General features: G+C 59.0%; 1 protein-coding gene across 1 annotated transcript in view; it reads left to right on the top strand.

The window, feature by feature from the left end:
- The first annotated feature begins 9,177 nt into the window (after window positions 1-9,177).
- Window positions 9,178-21,522, top strand: part of LOC136588319 (zinc finger protein 665-like) — a 31,675-nt gene continuing 19,330 nt past the window's right edge. The window contains exons 1-4 of the mRNA XM_066587432.1: window positions 9,178-9,247; window positions 13,213-13,856; window positions 15,036-15,167; window positions 20,115-20,297. Coding sequence (XP_066443529.1) covers window positions 13,224-13,856; window positions 15,036-15,167; window positions 20,115-20,297 — 948 coding nt within the window. The 5' untranslated portion in view covers window positions 9,178-9,247; window positions 13,213-13,223. The remainder of the gene's footprint in view (window positions 9,248-13,212; window positions 13,857-15,035; window positions 15,168-20,114; window positions 20,298-21,522) is intronic.

Below are 21,522 nucleotides of genomic sequence, written 5' to 3'. Positions count from 1 at the left end.
TCCATGCGGAGCATTGCATCCCAGAGTCCACATTGCATTCCAAAACCCTAGGTCCATGCAGAGCATTGCATCTGAGCCCCCAGTCCATGTAGAGCATTGCATCCCAGAGCCCCAAGTCCATGCAGAGCATTGCATCCCAGTGAGCCCAAAGTCCCCAGTACAGGCAGAGCATTGCATCCCAGTGCACGCTGTCCATCCAGAGCATTATATCCTTAGGAAAAACCCCAGTACTGCAGAGCATCACACCTGTAGGAGGAGAGGACACACAGAGCCCCAGTACTGCAGAGCATCACACCTGTAGGAGGAGAGGACACACAGAGCCCCAGTACTGCAGAGCATCACACCTGTAGGAGGAGAGGACACACAGAGCCCCAGTACTGCAGAGCATCACACCTGTAGGAGGAGAGGACACACAGAGCCCCAGTACTGCAGAGCATCACACCTGTAGGAGGAGAGGACACACAGAGCCCCAGTACTGCAGAGTATTACACCTGTAGGAGAGGACACACAGAGCCCCAGTACTGCAGAGCATTACACCTGTAAGAGGAGAGGACACACAAGAGCCCCAGTACTGCAGAGCATTACACCTGTAGGAGGAGAGGACACACAAGAGCCCCAGTACTGCAGAGCATCACACCTGTAGGAGGAGAGGACACACAAGAGCCCCAGTACTGCAGAGCATCACACCTGTAGGAGGAGAGGACACACAGAGCCCCAGTACTGCAGAGCATCACACCTGTAGGAGGAGAGGACACACAGAGCCCCAGTACTGCAGAGCATCACACCTGTAGGAGGAGAGGACACACAGAGCCCCAGTACTGCAGAGCATCACACCTGTAGGAGGAGAGGACACACAGAGCCCCAGTACTGCAGAGTATTACACCTGTAGGAGAGGACACACAGAGCCCCAATACTGCAGAGCATTACACCTGTAGGAGGAGAGGACACACAGAGCCCAGTACTGCAGAGTATTACACCTGTAGGAGGAGAGGACACACAGACACCAGTACTGCAGAGTATTACACCTGTAGGAGGAGAGGACACACAGACCCCAGTACTGCAGAGTATTACACCTGTAGGGGAAGAGGACACACAGTGCCCTGTACTGCAGAGCATTACACCTGTAGGAGGAGAGGACACACAGACCCCAGTACTGCAGAGTATTACACCTGTAGGAGGAGAGGACACACAGAGCCCCAGTACTGCAGAGTATTACACCTGTAGGAGGGGAGGACACACAGTGCCCTGTACTGCAGAGCATTACACCTGTAGGAGGAGAGGACACACAGACCCCAGTACTGCAGAGTATTACACCTGTAGGAGGAGAGGACACACAGAGCCCAGTACTGCAGAGTATTACACCTGTAGGAGGAGAGGACACACAGAGCCCAGTACTGCAGAGTATTACACCTGTAGGAGGAGAGGACACATAGAGCCCAGTACTGCAGAGTATTACACCTGTAGGAGAGGACACACAGAGCACTAGTACTGCAGAGCATTACACCTGTAGGAGGAGAGGACACACAGACCCCAGTACTGCAGAGTATTACACCTGTAGGAGGAGAGGACACACAGAGCCCCAGTACTGCAGAGTATTACACCTGTAGGAGGAGAGGACACACAGAGGCCCAGTACTGCAGAGTATTACACCTGTAGGAGGAGAGGACACACAGAGCCCCAGTACTGCAGAGTATTACACCTGTAGGAGGAGAGGACACACAGAGCCCCAGTACTGCAGAGTATTACACCTGTAGGAGGAGAGGACACACAGAGCCCCAGTACTGCAGAGTATTACACCTGTAGGAGGAGAGGACACACAGAGCCCAGTACTGCAGAGTATTACACCTGTAGGAGGAGAGGACACACAGAGCCCCAGTACTGCAGAGTATTACACCTCTAGGAGGAGAGGACACACAGAGCCCCAGTACTGCAGAGTATTACACCTGTAGGAGGAGAGGACACACAGAACCCAGTACTGCAGAGCATTACACCTGTAGGAGAAGACACACAGAGCCCCAGTACTGCAGAGCATTACACCTGTAGGAGGAGAGGACACACAGAGCCCAGTACTGCAGAGTATTACACCTGTAGGAGGAGAGGACACACAGAGCCCAGTACTGCAGAGTATTACACCTGTAGGAGGAGAGGACACACAGACCCCAGTACTGCAGAGTATTACACCTGTAGGAGGAGAGGACACACAGAGCCCCAGTACTGCAGAGTATTACACCTCTAGGAGGAGAGGACACACAGAGCCCAGTACTGCAGAGTATTACACCTGTAGGAGGAGAGGACACACAGAGCCCCAGTACTGCAGAGCATTACACCTATAGGAGGAGAGGACACACAGAGCCCCAGTACTGCAGAGTATTACACCTGTAGGAGAGGACACACAGAGCCCCAGTACTGCAGAGTATTACACCTGTAGGAGGAGAGGACACACAGAGCCCCAGTACTGCAGAGTATTACACCTGTAGGAGGAGAGGACACACAGAGCCCCAGTACTGCAGAGTATTACACCTGTAGGAGAGGACACACAGAGCCCCAGTACTGCAGAGTATTACACCTGTAGGAGGAGAGGACACACAGAACCCAGTACTGCAGAGCATTACACCTGTAGGAGAAGACACACAGAGCCCCAGTACTGCAGAGTATTACACCTATAGGAGGAGAGGACACACAGAGCCCCAGTACTGCAGAGCATTACACCTGTAGGAGGAGAGGACACACAGAGCCCCAGTATTGCAGAGTATTACACCTGTAGGAGAGGACACACAGAGCCTAGTACTGCAGAGTATTACACCTGTAGGAGGAGAGGACACACAGAGCCCCAGTACTGCAGAGCATTACACCTGTAGGAGGAGAGGACACACAGAGCCCAGTACTGCAGAGTATTACACCTGTAGGAGGAGAAGACACACAGACCCCAGTACTGCAGAGCATTACACCTGTAGGAGGAGAGGACACACAGAGCCCAGTACTGCAGAGTATTACACCTGTAGGAGGAGAGGACACACAGAGCCCCAGTACTGCAGAGTATTACACCTCTAGGAGGAGAGGACACACAGAGCCCAGTACTGCAGAGTATTACACCTGTAGGAGGAGAGGACACACAGAGCCCCAGTACTGCAGAGCATTACACCTATAGGAGGAGAGGACACACAGAGCCCCAGTACTGCAGAGCATTACAACTGTAGGAGGAGAGGACACACAGAGCCCCAGTACTGCAGAGTATTACACCTGTAGGAGGAGAGGACACACAGAGCCCCAGTACTGCAGAGTATTACACCTGTAGGAGGAGAGGACACACAGAGCCCCAGTACTGCAGAGTATTACACCTATAGGAGGAGAGGACACACAGAGCCCAGTACTGCAGAGTATTACACCTGTAGAAGGAGAGGACACACAGAGCCCCAGTACTGCAGAGTATTACACCTGTAGGAGAGGACACACAGAGCCCCAGTACTGCAGAGTATTACACCTGTAGGAGGAGAGGACACACAGAGCCCCAGTACTGCAGAGTATTACACCTGTAGGAGGAGAGGACACACAGAGCCCCAGTACTGCAGAGTATTACACCTGTAGGAGGGGAGGACACACAGACCCCAGTACTGCAGAGTATTACACCTGTAGGAGGAGAGGACACACAGAGCCCCAGTACTGCAGAGTATTACACCTGTAGGAGAGGACACACAGAGCCCCAGTACTGCAGAGCATTACACCTGTAGGAGAGGACACACAGAGCCCCAGTACTGCAGAGTATTACACCTGTAGGAGGAGAGGATACACACAGAGCCCCAGTACTGCAGAGTATTACACCTCTAGGAGGAGAGGACACACAGAGCCCAGTACTGCAGAGTATTACACCTGTAGGAGGAGAGGACACACAGAGCCCCAGTACTGCAGAGCATTACACCTATAGGAGGAGAGGACACACAGAGCCCCAGTACTGCAGAGTATTACACCTGTAGGAGAGGACACACAGAGCCCCAGTACTGCAGAGTATTACACCTGTAGGAGGAGAGGACACACAGAGCCCCAGTACTGCAGAGTATTACACCTGTAGGAGGAGAGGACACACAGAGCCCAGTACTGCAGAGTATTACATCTGTAGGAGAAGACACACAGAGCCCCAGTACTGCAGAGTATTACACCTGTAGGAGGAGAGGACACACAGAGCCCCAGTACTGCAGAGTATTACACCTGTAGGAGAGGACACACAGAGCCCCAGTACTGCAGAGCATTACACCTATAGGAGGAGAGGACACACAGAGCCCAGTACTGCAGAGCATTACTCCTGTAGGAGGAGAGGACACACAGAGCCCAGTACTGCAGAGCATTACACCTGTAGGAGGAGAGGACACACAGACCCCAGTACTGCAGAGTATTACACCTGTAGGGGGAGGACACACAGAGCCCCAGTACTGCAGAGTATTACACCTGTAGGAGGAGAGGACACACAGAGCCCCAGTACTGCAGAGTATTACACCTGTAGGAGGAGAGGACACACAGAGCCCAGTACTGCAGAGCATTACACCTGTAGGAGGAGAGGACACACAGAGCCCCAGTACTGCAGAGTATTACACCTGTAGGAGGAGAGGACACACAGAGCCCCAGTACTGCAGAGCATTACACCTGTAGGAGGAGAGGACACACAGACCCCAGTACTGCAGAGTATTACACCTGTAGGGGGAGAGGACACACAGAGCCCAGTACTGCAGAGCATTACACCTGTAGGAGGAGAGGACACACAGAGCCCCAGTACTGCAGAGTATTACACCTGTAGGAGGAGAGGACACACAGAGCCCCAGTACTGCAGAGCATTACACCTGTAGGAGGAGAGGACACACAGACCCCAGTACTGCAGAGTATTACACCTGTAGGAGGAGAGGACACACAGAGCCCCAGTACTGCAGAGCATTACACCTGTAGGAGGAGAGAACACACAGAGGCCAGTACTGCAGAGTATTACACCTGTAGGAGGAGAGGACACACAGAGCCCCAGTACTGCAGAGCATTACACCTATAGGAGAGGACACACAGAGCCCCAGTACTGCAGAGCATTACACCTGTAGGAGGAGAGGACACACAGAGCCCCAGTACTGCAGAGTATTACACCTGTAGGAGGAGAGGACACACAGAGCCCCAGTACTGCAGAGCATTACACCTGTAGGAGGAGAGGACACACAGAGCCCCAGTACTGCAGAGTATTACACCTGTAGGGGGAGAGGACACACAGAGCCCAGTACTGCAGAGCATTACACCTGTAGGAGGAGAGGACACACAGAGCCCCAGTACTGCAGAGTATTACACCTGTAGGAGAGGACACACAGAGCCCCAGTACTGCAGAGTATTACACCTGTAGGAGGAGACGACACACAGACCCCAGTACTGCAGAGCATTACACCTGTAGGAGGAGAGGACACACAGAGCCCCAGTACTGCAGAGTATTACACCTGTAGGAGGAGACGACACACAGACCCCAGTACTGCAGAGCATTACACCTGTAGGAGGAGAGGACACACAGAGCCCCAGTACTGCAGAGTATTACACCTGTAGGGGGGAGAGGACACACAGACCCCAGTACTGCAGAGTATTACACCTGTAGGAGGAGAGGACACACAGAGCCCAGTACTGCAGAGCATTACACCTGTAGGAGGAGAGGACACACAGAGCCCCAGTACTGCAGAGTATTACACCTGTAGGAGGAGAGGACACACAGAGCCCCAGTACTGCAGAGCATCACACCTGTAGGAGGAGAGGACACACAGAGCCCCAGTACTGCAGAGTATTACACCTGTAGGGGGAGCGAACACACAGACCCCAGTACTGCAGAGTATTACACCTGTAGGAGGAGAGGACACACAGAGCCCCAGTACTGCAGAGTATTACACCTGTAGGAGGAGAGGACACACAGAGCCCCAGTACTGCAGAGTATTACACCTGTAGGAGAGGACACACAGAGCCCAGTACTGCAGAGTATTACACCTGTAGGAGAGGACACACAGACCCCAGTACTGCAGAGTATTACACCTGTAGGAGGAGAGGACACACAGAGCCCCAGTACTGCAGAGTATTACACCTGTAGGAGGAGAGGACACACAGAGCCCCAGTACTGCAGAGTATTACACCTGTAGGAGGAGAGGACACACAGAGCCCAGTACTGCAGAGTATTACACCTGTAGGAGGAGAGGACACACAGAGCCCCAGTACTGCAGAGTATTACACCTGTAGGAGGAGAGGACACACAGAGCCCCAGTACTGCAGAGTATTACACCTGTAGGAGAGGACACACAGACCCCAGTACTGCAGAGTATTACACCTGTAGGAGGAGAGGACACACAGAGCCCCAGTACTGCAGAGTATTACATCTGTAGGAGGAGAGGACACACAGAGCCCAGTACTGCAGTGTATTACACCTGTAGGAGAGGACACACAGAGCCCAGTACTGCAGAGTATTACACCTGTAGGAGGAGAGGACACACAGAGCCCCAGTACTGCAGAGTATTACACCTGTAGGGGGGAGAGGACACACAGACCCCAGTACTGCAGAGTATTACACCTGTAGGAGGAGAGGACACACAGAGCCCAGTACTGCAGAGCATTACACCTGTAGGAGGAGAGGACACACAGAGCCCCAGTACTGCAGAGTATTACACCTGTAGGAGGAGAGGACACACAGAGCCCCAGTACTGCAGAGCATCACACCTGTAGGAGGAGAGGACACACAGAGCCCCAGTACTGCAGAGTATTACACCTGTAGGGGGAGCGAACACACAGACCCCAGTACTGCAGAGTATTACACCTGTAGGAGGAGAGGACACACAGAGCCCCAGTACTGCAGAGTATTACACCTGTAGGAGGAGAGGACACACAGAGCCCCAGTACTGCAGAGTATTACACCTGTAGGAGGAGAGGACACACAGAGCCCCAGTACTGCAGAGTATTACACCTGTAGGAGAGGACACACAGAGCCCAGTACTGCAGAGTATTACACCTGTAGGAGAGGACACACAGAGCCCAGTACTGCAGAGTATTACACCTGTAGGAGAGGACACACAGACCCCAGTACTGCAGAGTATTACACCTGTAGGAGGAGAGGACACACAGAGCCCCAGTACTGCAGAGTATTACACCTGTAGGAGGAGAGGACACACAGAGCCCCAGTACTGCAGAGTATTACACCTGTAGGAGAGGACACACAGAGCCCAGTACTGCAGAGCATTACACCTGTAGGAGGAGAGGACACACAGAGCCCCAGTACTGCAGAGTATTACACCTGTAGGAGGAGAGGACACACAGAGCCCCAGTACTGCAGAGTATTACATCTGTAGGAGGAGAGGACACACAGAGCCCAGTACTGCAGTGTATTACACCTGTAGGAGAGGACACACAGAGCCCTGTACTGCAGAGCATTACACCTGTAGGAGAGGACACACAGAGCCCCAGTACTGCAGAGCATTACACCTGTAGGAGGAGAGGACACACAGAGCCCAGTACTGCAGTGTATTACACCTGTAGGAGAGGACACACAGAGCCCAGTACTGCAGTGTATTACACCTGTAGGAGAGGACACACAGAGCCCCAGTACTGCAGAGCATTACACCTGTAGGAGGAGAGGACACACAGAGCCCAGTACTGCAGAGTATTACACCTGTAGGCCCGCTGCCTCCCCACTACTCGGGGGTCTCCTCGGTATATTCTGCAGCCGCCGGTAAGAACTCCAGGAAACCAACAACCAGCAGAATGTCTCCAAGCAGCACATCAACATCTCCATCAGCACTTCTGCCCCATTCAGCAATTCCTGCAACCTGATTGGTGATTAAGGGAGATGCGCTGATGAAGATGTTAATATGCAACCCGGAGGCACATATTTATAGTCCACAACACTGCTACTGGAGCCAACCCAAACAACCAATCACTGTGAACCAGCCAACCCAAACAACCAATCACTGTGAGCCAGCCAACCCAAACAACCAATCACTGTGAACCAGCCAACCCAAACAACCAATCACTGTGAGCCAGCCAACCCAAACAACCAATCACTATGAGCCAGCCAACCCAAACAACCAATCACTGTGAGCCAGCCAACCCAAACAACCAATCACTGTGAACCAGCCAACCCAAACAACCAATCACTGTGAGCCAGCCAACCCAAACAACCAATCACTGTGAACCAGCCAACCCAAACAACCAATCACTGTGAGCCAGCCAACCCAAACAACCAATCACTATGAGCCAGCCAACCCAAACAACCAATCACTGTAAATCAGCCAACCCAAACAACCAATCACTGTGAACCAGCCAACCCAAACAACCAATCACTGTGAGCCAGCCAACCCAAACAACCAATCACTGTGAGCCAGCCAACCCAAACAACCAATCACTGTGAATCAGCCAACCCAAACAACCAATCACTGTGAGCCAGCCAACCCAAACAACCAATCACTGTGAGCCAGCCAACCCAAACAACCAATCACTGTGAGCCAGCCAACCCAAACAACCAATCACTGTGAGCCAGCCAACCCAAACAAGCAATCACTGTGAGCCAGCCAACCCAAACAACCAATCACTGTGAGCCAGCCAACCCAAACAACCAATCACTGTGAAGCAGCCAACCCAAACAACCAATCACTGTGAGCCAGCCAACCCAAACAACCAATCACTGTGAGCCAGCCAACCCAAACAACCAATCACTGTGAGCCAGCCAACCCAAACAACCAATCACTGTGAGCCAGCCAACCCAAACAACCAATCACTGTGAATCAGCCAACCCAAACAACCAATCACTGTGAATCAGCCAACCCAAACAACCAATCACTGTGAGCCAGCCAACCCAAACAACCAATCACTGTGAGCCAGCCAACCCAAACAACCAATCACTGTGAATCAGCCAACCCAAACAACCAATAAGGTTACTGGAATTGTGAATCACACCCAATGAGGTTGCGGGAATTGCTCCATAATACTGAGTGAGAGTAAGAGGCTAATATGCACCCCGGAGGCATATTTCTACTTTACGCTTAGGTTAAGCAGCGCTGCTGCACGCTGTGTAGTCACGTGGTGCCGAAGAGCCAATCAGGTGGCTCTAATCAGCAGCGCTGCTTAACCTAAGCGTAAAGTGCAAATATGCACCCCGGAGAGACGTAGCCGGCAACGCCCACATGACAGTCACGTGTCCGGTCACATGGGCGTGACGTCACCACAGGTCCTGCAGCCGCCAGATGTTAGCCTCTACCTTGTGCAGGTCTGTTTGCGGTCGGAGATGATATATGACGTCATACGGTGCCGGACTGTGAGGCGGTGTGACGGAGTACGGCTCCTGCCTTCTGTAGATCTCTATTCCTGTGTGACTAGTGATGGAGCCCGTCAGCATGCTGTGTATCGTGTATCCTGCGTTCGCCGTGGTGTCGCCGTCCCCAGCGCAGCGTTCTGTTCCCATTCCTGGCGCTCCGGTTTATCCATTTCCCACCTGATAGAATTTAGCACAGCTCGCTCCTCTACGGGGTGTGGGTCTAACAGGACTAGTGATCACAATGCAGGGAGCCCCGCACACTGCGCCTGCAGCCCGGGGAACGGAGGGGGCCGAGAGGCCAGGAGCCGGGGGAACGGAGGGGGCCGTGAGGCCAGGAGCCGGGGGAACGGAGGGGGCTGTGAGGACGGGGGCCGAGAGGACAGGAGCCGGGGGAACGGAGGGGGCCGTGAGGCCAGGAGGCGGGGGAACGGAGGGGGCCGAGAGGCCAGGAGGCGGGGGAACGGAGGGGGCCGAGAGGCCGGGAGCCGGGGGAACGGAGGGGGCCGGGAGCCGAGGGAACGGAGGGGGCCGAGAGGCCAGGAGCCGGGGGAACGGAGGGGGCCGTGAGGCCAGGAGCCGGGGGAACGGAGGGAGCCGAGAGGCCGGGAGCCGGGGGAACGGAGGGAGCCGGGGGAACGGAGGGGGCCGTGAGGCCAGGAGCCGGGGGAACGGAGGAGGCCGGGAGCCGGGGGAACGGAGGGGGCCGTGAGGCCGGGAGCCGGGGGAACGGAGGGGGCCGTGAGGCCAGGAGCCGGGGGAACGGAGGGGGCCGTGAGGCCAGGAGCCGGGGGAACGGAGGGGGCCGTGAGGCCAGGAGCCGGGGGAACGGAGGGAGCCGAGAGGCCGGGAGCCGGGGGAACGGAGGGAGCCGGGGGAACGGAGGGGGCCGTGAGGCCAGGAGCCGGGGGAACGGAGGAGGCCAGGAGCCGGGGGAACGGAGGAGGCCAGGAGCCGGGGGAACGGAGGGGGCCGTGAGGCCAGGAGCCGGGGGAACGGAGGGGGCCGGGAGCCGGGGGAACGGAGGGGGCCGTGAGGCCGGGAGCCGGGGGAACGGAGGGGGCCGTGAGGCCGGGAGCCGGGGGAACGGAGGGGGCCGTGAGGCCGGGAGCCCGGGGAACGGAGGGGGCCGTGAGGCCGGGAGCCCGGGGAACGGAGGGGGCCGGGAGCCCGGGGAACGGAGGGGGCCGTGAGGCCGGGAGCCCGGGGAACGGAGGGAGCTGGGGGAACGGAGGGGGCCGTGAGGCCAGGAGCTGGGGGAACGGAGGGGGCCGTGAGGCCGGGAGCCCGGGGAACGGAGGGAGCCGGGGGAACGGAGGGGGCCGAGAGGCCAGGAGCCGGGGGAACGGAGGGGGCCGTGAGGCCGGGGGAACGGAGGGGGCCGTGAGGCCGGGGGAACGGAGGGGGCCGTGAGGCCGGGAGCCCGGGGAACAGAGGGGGCCGTGAGGCCGGGGGAACGGAGGGGGCCGTGAGGCCGGGAGTCGGGGGAACGGAGGGAGCCGGGGGAACGGAGGGGGCCGGGGGAACGGAGGGGGCCGTGAGGCCGGGAGCCGGGGGAACGGAGGGGGCCGTGAGGCCGGGAGCCGGGGGAACGGAGGGGGCCGTGAGGCCGGGAGCCGGGGGAACGGAGGGGGCCGGGAGCCGGGGGAACGGAGGGGGCCGTGAGGCCGGGAGCCGGGGGAACGGAGGGGGTTGTGAGGCCGGGGGAACGGAGGGGGTTGTGAGGCCAGGGGTATGGAGGAGGCTGTGAGGCCGGGAGCCGGGGGAACGGAGGGGGCCGTGAGGCCGGGAGCCGGGGAAACGGAGGGGGCCGTGAGGCCGGGAGCCGGGGAAACGGAGGGGGCCGTGAGGCCGGGAGCCGGGGGAACGGAGGGGGCCGTGAGGCCGGGAGCCGGGGGAACGGAGGGGGCCGTGAGGCCGGGAGCCGGGGGAACGGAGGAGGCCGGGAGCCGGGGGAACGGAGGGGGCCGTGAGGCCGGGGGCCGGGGGAACGGAGGGGGCCGTGAGGCCGGGAGCCGGGGGAACGGAGGAGGCCGGGAGCCGGGGGAACGGAGGGGGCCGTGAGGCCGGGAGCCCGGGGAACGGAGGGAGCTGGGGGAACGGAGGGGGCCGTGAGGCCAGGAGCTGGGGGAACGGAGGGGGCCGGGAGCCCGGGGAACGGAGGGAGCCGGGGGAACGGAGGGGGCCGAGAGGCCAGGAGCCGGGGGAACGGAGGGGGCCGTGAGGCCGGGGGAACGGAGGGGGCCGTGAGGCCGGGGGAACGGAGGGGGCCGTGAGGCCGGGGGAACGGAGGGGGCCGTGAGGCCGGGGGAACGGAGGGGGCCGTGAGGCCGGGAGCCCGGGGAACAGAGGGGGCCGTGAGGCCGGGGGAACGGAGGGGGCCGTGAGGCCGGGAGTCGGGGGAACGGAGGGAGCCGGGGGAACGGAGGGGGCCGGGGGAACGGAGGGGGCCGTGAGGCCGGGAGCCGGGGGAACGGAGGGGGCCGTGAGGCCGGGAGCCGGGGGAACGGAGGGGGCCGTGAGGCCGGGAGCCGGGGGAACGGAGGGGGCCGTGAGGCCGGGAGCCGGGGGAACGGAGGGGGCCGTGAGGCCGGGAGCCGGGGGAACGGAGGGGGCCGTGAGGCCGGGAGCCGGGGGAACGGAGGGGGTTGTGAGGCCGGGGGAACGGAGGGGGTTGTGAGGCCAGGGGTATGGAGGAGGCTGTGAGGCCGGGAGCCGGGGGAACGGAGGGGGCCGTGAGGCCGGGAGCCGGGGAAACGGAGGGGGCCGTGAGGCCGGGAGCCGGGGAAACGGAGGGGGCCGTGAGGCCGGGAGCCGGGGAAACGGAGGGGGCCGTGAGGCCGGGAGCCGGGGAAACGGAGGGGGCCGTGAGGCCGGGAGCCGGGGGAACGGAGGGGGCCGTGAGGCCGGGAGCCGGGGGAACGGAGGGGGCCGTGAGGCCGGGAGCCGGGGGAACGGAGGGGGCCGTGAGGCCGGGAGCCGGGGGAACGGAGGGGGCCGTGAGGCCGGGAGCCGGGGGAACGGAGGAGGCCGGGAGCCGGGGGAACGGAGGGGGCCGTGAGGCCGGGGGAACGGAGGGGGCCGTGAGGCCGGGAGCCGGGGGAACGGAGGAGGCCGGGAGCCGGGGGAACGGAGGGGGCCGTGAGGCCGGGGGCCGGGGGAACGGAGGGGGCCGTGAGGCCGGGAGCCGGGGGAACGGAGGGGGCCGTGAGGCCGGGAGCCGGGGGAACGGAGGGGGCCGTGAGGCCGGGAGCCGGGGGAACGGAGGGGGTTGTGAGGCCGGGGGAACGGAGGGGGTTGTGAGGCCAGGGGTATGGAGGAGGCTGTGAGGCCGGGAGCCGGGGGAACGGAGGGGGCCGTGAGGCCGGGAGCCGGGGAAACGGAGGGGGCCGTGAGGCCGGGAGCCGGGGAAACGGAGGGGGCCGTGAGGCCGGGAGCCGGGGAAACGGAGGGGGCCGTGAGGCCGGGAGCCGGGGGAACGGAGGGGGCCGTGAGGCCGGGAGCCGGGGGAACGGAGGGGGCCGTGAGGCCGGGAGCCGGGGGAACGGAGGGGGCCGTGAGGCCGGGAGCCGGGGGAACGGAGGGGGCCGTGAGGCCGGGAGCCGGGGGAACGGAGGAGGCCGGGAGCCGGGGGAACGGAGGGGGCCGTGAGGCCGGGAGCCGGGGGAACGGAGGGGGCCGTGAGGCCGGGAGCCGGGGGAACGGAGGGGGCCGTGAGGCCGGGAGCCGGGGGAACGGAGGGGGCCGAGAGGCCCGGGGAACGGAGGGGGCCGAGAGGCCAGGAGCTGGGGGAACGGAGGGGGCCGAGAGGCCAGGAGCTGGGGGAACGGAGGGGGCCGAGAGGCCCGGAGCTGGGGGAACGGCTCTGCAGGTGCCTGCTATAAAAGCAGTGGTTCACTGTTTTATTTTCCTTGTTGCAGATCCGGTTGCCATGCCAGCTTGCCTTGTCAAGGACTGTCAGAGCGGATGTCTGGGGACAGAGGATCTGTGTGGGGTCACCTTGCACGCCTTTCCGACGAGTATTGAAAGAATCAAGCAATGGCTGCAGCGGATGGCGCAGTTTCTTAATCTTAATGAATTAGCAGGAAATCTCCTGCAGGCCGCGGAGAACAATACGTGTTACCTGTGCTCACGGCACTTCTCACCAGACTCTTACATGGTGGTGGGGCAGCGGCGCTACCTAAAGGCGGAGGCTGTGCCCAGTATCTTCCCAGCCTTCCAACTGCGGAAAGTGGAGGATCTTCCGAAACCCAACTTTAAGCACCAAAGAAGAGAGGACGGCGCTGCGCATTGTTCATGTAGATGTACAAGACGGGACGCCCAAACGCAGACGGAGGAGTCGTGGCTCAGACCCGGACACCTCTCATCGTCTAGTGTCAGCCTGGCCGACTATGAGCGAAGATTAGATAGTTGTCATAGACTGGAGAATAACCCACAAGTGTTGTCGGAGGACCGCTTCATGTCCTCTGTAGATACACGTTATGCTGGACGCGGTTCGGGAGAATTGGCCTGTCTCAACCCCGCAGTCTCCAAGGAAACACCAAAATCTGGGAAATCTCAAGAGGTAAAATATATGAAATCCAGTCCTGTGGTCAGTGTGACGCCTCAGAATACGCCTCAGGCGCTCTCTGGGTCCAAACCGCAGAACATCAGGTCATGGCGTCAGCTGGACTCTAAACGGGGTGGAGCAGATTATCAAGTTAGGCCCTATAGACAGGATGGGGGTAACGTGCTGATCAGTAGGGGTCACCACTGAGACCTCCACCCATCTGGAGGATGTACAGCGGGGATGTCACTGTGAATGAACCCTGGCCGAGCAGGCACAGTCAGCTCTCCATTCATTTTAATGGGTGCGCCCCTCGGGTACTCAGCAATGCCACTGACAGTGAATGGAGCTCTGGGCACTTGCACAACCAGCACTCCATGCAGTCATCTGCTCATTGCAGTGAGGAGGACGGGGCACACAGGAGCTCCATTCTTCAGATCGGCAGTGGTCTCAGCGGTGGGACCCCCACCAATCAGGAAGGTATCCCCTATCCTGTGGATAGACAATACCCTGCTATTCTGCTACAACCCCTTTAAGAACATCTTGGCATTCAGACACTGATAGTTCCTCAAAGTTCTGGTCCTGTAGATCTTGAGTCAACAGAATTGTCTTGAAGTAATGTAATTGTCACGTTATTCTTTCGGGCAAACGCATGGGCCTAAACGGCTAATCGCAGACTCGGAGCTCAAAAGATTGTCCATAGTCTGGAAGAGCAGTTACTTAGTAACGTTGTGGTGCTTGATTAACAGGGTGGCCCACAATGATATATACGGTGTTTGTGAAGGTGTCTTGGAGCTGAGATGCGACATAGGGGTTTAAATAAAGCAATGCCAGCAGGGGGCGTCCCGCGCACGACTTGGTGACAGGGTGAGTTTGGAACGGAATCTGCGGTGCGGCCGTCCGTTAAACATTTTATGGTGGCAGGGTTTGGGTGGACCATCTCTGATAACCATGAAGAATTGGATGTGACAGGAAGCATGCGGCTTGTGAAGGGTGACACATTGGTATATATATGATTATCCGCCGCAGCACCACAAGGTCCATTATCTACCTCGTTAGTAACTCTCCTGTTCTGCACACAGCTCTCCCCCTTCAGACATGTTGGTTGAGGATTTGATAACTGTATTACTGTTACTGCAGTGTATTATAAGCCTGGACTGTTTACCTCATTAGTTATGTTTCTGATTGTACTTGCAGACATCACCTCAGTCATTCCCACCCCAATTAGATTTCATCAAGAGAACTCGAACAATTGAAAAGGACCACAATCACCTGACTAAGGAAATACTGAGGCTGGCTCTGAAGATCATCTACCTGCTGAGTGGAGAGGTGAGCGCTTCGGGCAATCTGCTCACCTGTCTCATCTGTGCCGATATCACACGCAGCTTTAAGGCCCATTTAGACACAACGATTATCACTCAAAAATCGATCAAAGCCGATATCGCTGTGTGACCGCTGACATCCTGCAGTTTTGGTTCCCCCGTTGCTCCTCGTTGTCTGTCAGCGTGCCGACGATGAGCCTCATCAGGGATTCACAGCGGGATACAGCTGATACTATTGTTTCATCCCGCTCCCTGATGACAGGCTGGTATGAAGAACAGAGCGGTCCAGCTGCATTCTCCATACCCCGCTCGGAGCGCTCAGCTGTATACCAGCTGAAGGTAGAACACAAGCGGGGACACCCCTGTATACCAGCCGGGCGCTCCGAGCAGAGAACAGCTGGGTGCAGGAAACAAGCGGGGACACCCCTGTATACCAGCCGGGCGCTCCGAGAAGAGAACAGCTGAATGTAGAACACAAGTGGGGACACCCCTGTATACCAGCCGGGCGCTCCGAGCAGAGAGCAGCTGGATGTAGAAGACAAGTGGCCCCGCTTGTCTTCTGCATTCCCCGCTTGGAGCGCAAGGTGATCGCTCAACGTTTGAACGATCACCTTGCGCTGTAAAAGCACACAGCGATTATCGGTCAAAAGATTTCTTGAGCAATAATGGTTGTCCCCGAACCAGGCTATAGCCTCCCTACATTTACCCCGAACCAGGCTATAGCCCCTCTACATTTACCCAGAGCCAGGCTATAGCCTCCCTACATTTACCCCGAACCAGGCTATAGCCCCCCTGCATTTACCCCGAGCCAGGCTATAGCCCCCCTGCATTTACCCCGAGCCAGGCTATAGCCCCCCTGCATTTACCCCGAGCCAGGCTATAGCCCCCCTGCATTTACCCCGAGCCAGGCTATAGCCCCCCTGCATTTACCCCGAGCCAGGCTATAGCCCCCCTGCATTTACCCCGAGCCAGGCTATAGCCCCCCTGCATTTACCCCGAGCCAGGCTATAGCCCCCCTGCATTTACCCCGAGCCAGGCTATAGCCCCCCTGCATTTACCCCGAGCCAGGCTATAGCCCCCCTGCATTTACCTCGAGCCAGGCTATAGCCCCCCTGCATTTACCCCGAGCCAGGCTATAGCCCCCCTGCATTTACCCCGAGCCAGGCTATAGCCCCCCTGCATTTACCCCGAGCCAGGCTATAGCCCCCCTGCATTTACCCCGAGCCAGGCTATAGCCCCCCTGCATTTACCCCGAGCCAGGCTATAGCCCCCCTACATTTACCCCAAACCAGGCTATAGCCCCCCTGCATTTACCCCGAGCCAGGCTATAGCCCCCCTGCATTTACCCCGAGCCAGGCTATAGCCCCCCTGCATTTACCCCGAGCCAGGCTATAGCCCCCCTGCATTTACCCCGAGCCAGGCTATAGCCCCCCTGCATTTACCCCGAGCCAGGCTATAGCCCCCCTGCATTTACCCCGAGCCAGGCTATAGCCCCCCTGCATTTACCCCGAGCCAGGCTATAGCCCCCCTGCATTTACCCCGAGCCAGGCTATAGCCCCCCTGCATTTACCCCGAGCCAGGCTATAGCCCCCCCTACATTTACCCCGAACCCAGCAACCTGTACAGGAAGAGTACATTAAGTCTTGGACAATGAGCTGGTTCTCCTTTGGCCGGCCGTGGCTCCGGCTCTATCGGTGCCACCATCGTGCTTTATCTTTTTTTAAAACCATAATTCTGGGCTAATGCCCACGGACGGATTTCTGCCGCAGTTCACACGGCTTATTTACACAGACCTCCAAGCCGGGTCAGCCCCCAGGGTAGTGCCGGGGTGCAGGCTCCGCATCTCCGTGTGTCTCACTGTTGGCTGCTATCAGCTCAACCACAGCTCAGGACTCCCATCCGCCGTCTTGTGGGGCATGCCCTACCTGCCCCAGTCCTCGGACGCTCGGTTTCGGCACGGGGAACCCTTGGAGGCCTCCAGCCTTGCTAATAATTGAGCCCCTGGCCTCAGGCTCGTTTAGGCCCCTCCCTTTCCTGCACGGGGGGCGTGGCCCAGTGTTGGGGAAGGTTGGGGCTGCTTGCTGCTCACCTCCTGGTGCTGCTAGACTGCCGGGCTCATTCTCAGGGGACTCCAGCTGCTGGTCTACAGGGGGTAAGGCTGCCATTAGGCCTTATTGTTCTCAGCCAGTGCTAGTTGTTTCTAGTCTTCATACTCCCATCATGTCACTGAGGTCTGAGGGAGCCGAGCCGATGCCGGGTCTCCACACTTATTATGAACGCTGTCAGAAGCAGTTCTCCTGCGGCCATGTGACCCCGCTCTGCAAAGTCTGCACCCCTCCGCGGCAGCATCGTCTCCTCCAAACTGGCGGCTACACTTGATTACCGCCATAAAGGATAACTTTAATATTTCTGAGGAGAGATCCTCTGCCGATGAGGAGGCTCGCTCCTTCAGACGCCCCCTAGGGGGGCCTCGCTCCTTCAGACGCCCCCTAGGGGGGCCTCGCTCCTTCAGACGCCCCCTAGGGGGGCCTCGCTCCTTCAGACGCCCCCTAGGGGGGCCTCGCTCCTTCAGACGCCCCCTAGGGGGGGCCCTCGCTCCTTGAGGCGCGCCCGGGGGGGGGCCCTCGCTCCTTGAGGCGCGCCCGGGGGGGGGGCCCTCGCTCCTTGAGGCGCGCCCGGGGGGGGGGGGGGCCCTCGCTCCTTGAGGCGCGCCCGGGGGGGGGGGACCCTCGCTCCTTGAGGCGCGCCCGGGGGGGGGGGACCCTCGCTCCTTGAGGCGCGCCCGGGGGGGGGGACCCTCGCTCCTTGAGGCGCGCCCGGGGGGGGGACCCTCGCTCCTTGAGGCGCGCCCGGGGTGGGGGGGCCCTCGCTCCTTGAGACCCGCCCGGGGGGGGGCCCTCGCTCCTTGAGGCGCGCCCGGGGGGGCCCTCGCTCCTTGAGACGCGCCCTCGCTCCTTGAGGCGCGCCCGGGGGGGGGGGGGCCTCGCTCCTTGAGGCGCGCCCCGGGTGAGGCGCGCCCCGGGGGGGGGCCTCACTCCTTGAGGTGCGCCCCGGGGGGGGGGCCTCGCTCCTTGAGGCGCGCCCCGGGGGGGGGCCTCGCTCCTTGAGGCGCGCCCCGGGGGGGGGGGGCCTCGCTCCTTCTGGCGCGCCCCGGGGGGGGGGCCTCGCTCCTTTAGGCGCACCCCAGGCACTCCACCGGATCTTTTTCGCATCTCCCGTTCTCAGATATGGCGCCAGGGCCAGAAAGCTCCTGGAAGCCATTGACCATCTATTGGTGCAACAGGCCATGCCAGCGCTTTACAGGGTTCTTCTCAAACCTGGTCATCGTGTCAAAGAAGGGTGGCTCGGTTTGTCCAGTATTGAACCTCAAGCGGCTGAACTGGTACATGCAGGTGCGGTATTTTCATGTGGAGTCCATCCGCTTGGGCATAGCGTCCATGGACCACCACGAATTCCTGTCAGCCATCGACATCCAGGATGCGTATCTACATGTTCCCATTCGGCAAGCGCATCAACAGTTCCTGTGGTTTGTAATTCAAGGCAGGCATTGCCAGTTCTGGGCTCGCCCTTCTGGGTGGCTACGGCTCCCTGGGTGTTTACCAAAGTACTGGCAGCCATAATGGAGCTCCTTCACTCCAGGGGAATCATAGCCATACCCTATCTGGACGGTATCCTTAAAAGGGTCGGTCGCGGACGGCCCGCCTGGAGAGCTTGCACATCTCCTTACCCACTCCGGAACAGTTCGGCTGTAAGGTAATCTATGCCAAGTCATCGCTCGTTCCCTCACAATGTCTGGAGTTCCTGGGGATGACCCTGGACACTGTGCAGGCAGGCATGTCTCTACCAGTCGCAAAGCGTCAGGAGCTTCAGTGTCAGGTTCTGAGCCTTCGTCAACGGCGCTCCATTTCCATCCGGCATGCAATGAGAGTCTTGGGCCTCATGGTGGCGTAGTTTCCAACCATATCCTTCACGCAGTTTCACTCGCGGGATCTGCAGCGAAGCCTGTTTTCTCCTGTGAAGAAGGACCCAATGACCCCGGACCAGCGGATCAGTCTTCTGGAGTCGCTCCGCCGCTCCCTAGAGTGGTAGTGGTATCGTCTACTGTCATACTCCAGGGTCAGTCGTACCTCTTCCTCCACTGAAGGGTGGTCACCACCCACAGCAGCCTATCACAGGGAACGCTCCCTCCTCACGTGACCCACAGCCTGTCGCCCGCTGCGGAAGCGCGTCTCACGATAAATGTCCTGGAGCCTTGGGCAATTTATCTGTCAACTTTCAAATTTGCGCCTCGATTACAAGGCCACCCACTCCGGGTCCAGACAGACCATGCAACGGGCATTGCATATATCAACCGACAAGGCAGAACCCGCAGCACTCAGGCGATGGCAGAAGCAACCCGCATCCTATCCTGAGCCGAGGTCAATGTGCCAGCAATATCGGCAGTATGAAAACTCGGAGTGGACAATTTAGTCACCAACTTCCGGAGCAGAACAATGGTAGATCCAGGCGAGTGGGGACTTCATCCAGACGTCTGTCAGCAATTTTGTCGTTTGGGACGGCCGGACGTGGACCTCATGGCCTCCCGGCTCAACTGCAAGATCTTGCGGTTCGTATCGAGGTCCCAGGACCCTCGGGCCTCAGCAGTGGACGCCCTCGTCACCCCGTGGTAAGGGTTCCAGTTCCCATACCTATTCCCACTGATTCCTCTCTTACACAAGGTCACAAGAAGATCAAGTGGGAATATATTCTGGTGCTGCTCAATGCTCCGGATTGGCCGCGTCGGACATGGTATGCCGAATTAATGGATCTACTTGTCAATGTGCCGTGGCGTCTCCCGCTCCGCAAGGATGTCCTTTTGCAAGGGCCCCTATTCCACCAGCATTTACCAACGCTGCATTTAACGGGAGTTTCTGTGCAGTGATATTTACCCGGGACTCTGTCTGTCTGTACACAGGAGCACACAGACACGAAGAAGTCATCCGGGGAGTGTGAGAGCCCCAGAAGTAGTCCCCTAATGTTAGGAGGATGCAGGACCAAGAGCGCCATCACAGAGCCGCCACGTCTGAGATGCCGGAGGGACAAAGATGGCAAGATCCTAGAGCTCAGCAATAAGATCATTGAGCTGCTGACGGGAGAGGTGAGACCACCAGGGAGGATGGGGGACATTGTACAGTAACACAAGGGAGAGGTGAGACCACCGGGGAGGATGGGGGACGTTATACAGTAACACAAGGGAGAGGTGAGACCGCTGGGGAGGATGGGGGCCCTTATACAGTAACACAGGGGAGAGGTGAGACCGCCGGGGAGGGGGACGTTATATAGTAACACAAGGGAAAGGTGAGACCGCCGGGGCGGGGGGACGTTATACAGTAACACAAGGGAGAGGTGAGACCGCCGGGGGGGATGGGGGACGTTATATAGTAACACAAGGGAGAGGTGAGACCACCGGGGAGGATGGGGGACGTTATATAGTAACACAAGGGAGAGGTGAGACCGCCGGGGAGGACGTTATACAGTAACACAAGGGAGAGGTGAGACCGCCGGGGAGGATGGGGGATGTTATACAGTAACACAAGGGAGAGGTGAGACCGCCGGGGAGGATGGGGGACGTTATATAGTAACACAAGGGAGAGGTGAGACCGCTGGGGAGGATGGGGGACGTTATACAGTAACACAAGGGAGAGGTGAGACCGCCGGGGAGGATGGGGGACATTATATAGTAACACAAGGGAGAGGTGAGACCACCGGGGAGGATGGGGGACATTATATAGTAACACAAGGGAGAGGTGAGACCGCCGGGGAGGATGGGGGACGTTATATAGTAACACAAGGGAGAGTTGAGACCGCCGGGGAGGACGTTATACAGTAACACGAGGGAGAGGTGAGACCGCCGGGGAGGAGGGGGATGTTATACAGTAGCACAAGGGAGAGGTGAGACCACCGGGGAGGATGGGGGATGTTATACAGTAACACAAGGGAGAGGTGAGACCACCGGGGAGGATGGGGGATGTTATACAGTAACACAAGGGAGAGGTGAGACCACCGGGGAGGATGGGGGACGTTATACAGTAACACAAGGGAGAGGTGAGACCGCCGGGGAGGATGGGGGACGTTATATAGTAACACAAGGGAGAGGTGAGACCGCCGGGGAGGATGGGGGACGTTATATAGTAACACAAGGGAGGGGTGAGACCGCCGGGGAGGATGGGGGACGTTATACAGTAACACAAGGCAGAGGTGAGACCGCCGGGGAGGGGGGGGACGTTATACAGTAACACAAGGGAGAGGTGAGACCGCCGGGGAGGATGGGGGACGTTATATAGTAACACAAGGGAGAGGTGAGACCGCCGGGGAGGATGGGG

This window comes from Eleutherodactylus coqui, chromosome 13 (genome assembly GCF_035609145.1).
Source record: "Eleutherodactylus coqui strain aEleCoq1 chromosome 13, aEleCoq1.hap1, whole genome shotgun sequence".
Classification (NCBI taxonomy): Eukaryota; Metazoa; Chordata; class Amphibia; order Anura; family Eleutherodactylidae; genus Eleutherodactylus; species Eleutherodactylus coqui.
Note: the sequence above shows the minus strand (reverse complement) of the source record. Positions and strands in the feature narration are given on the sequence as shown.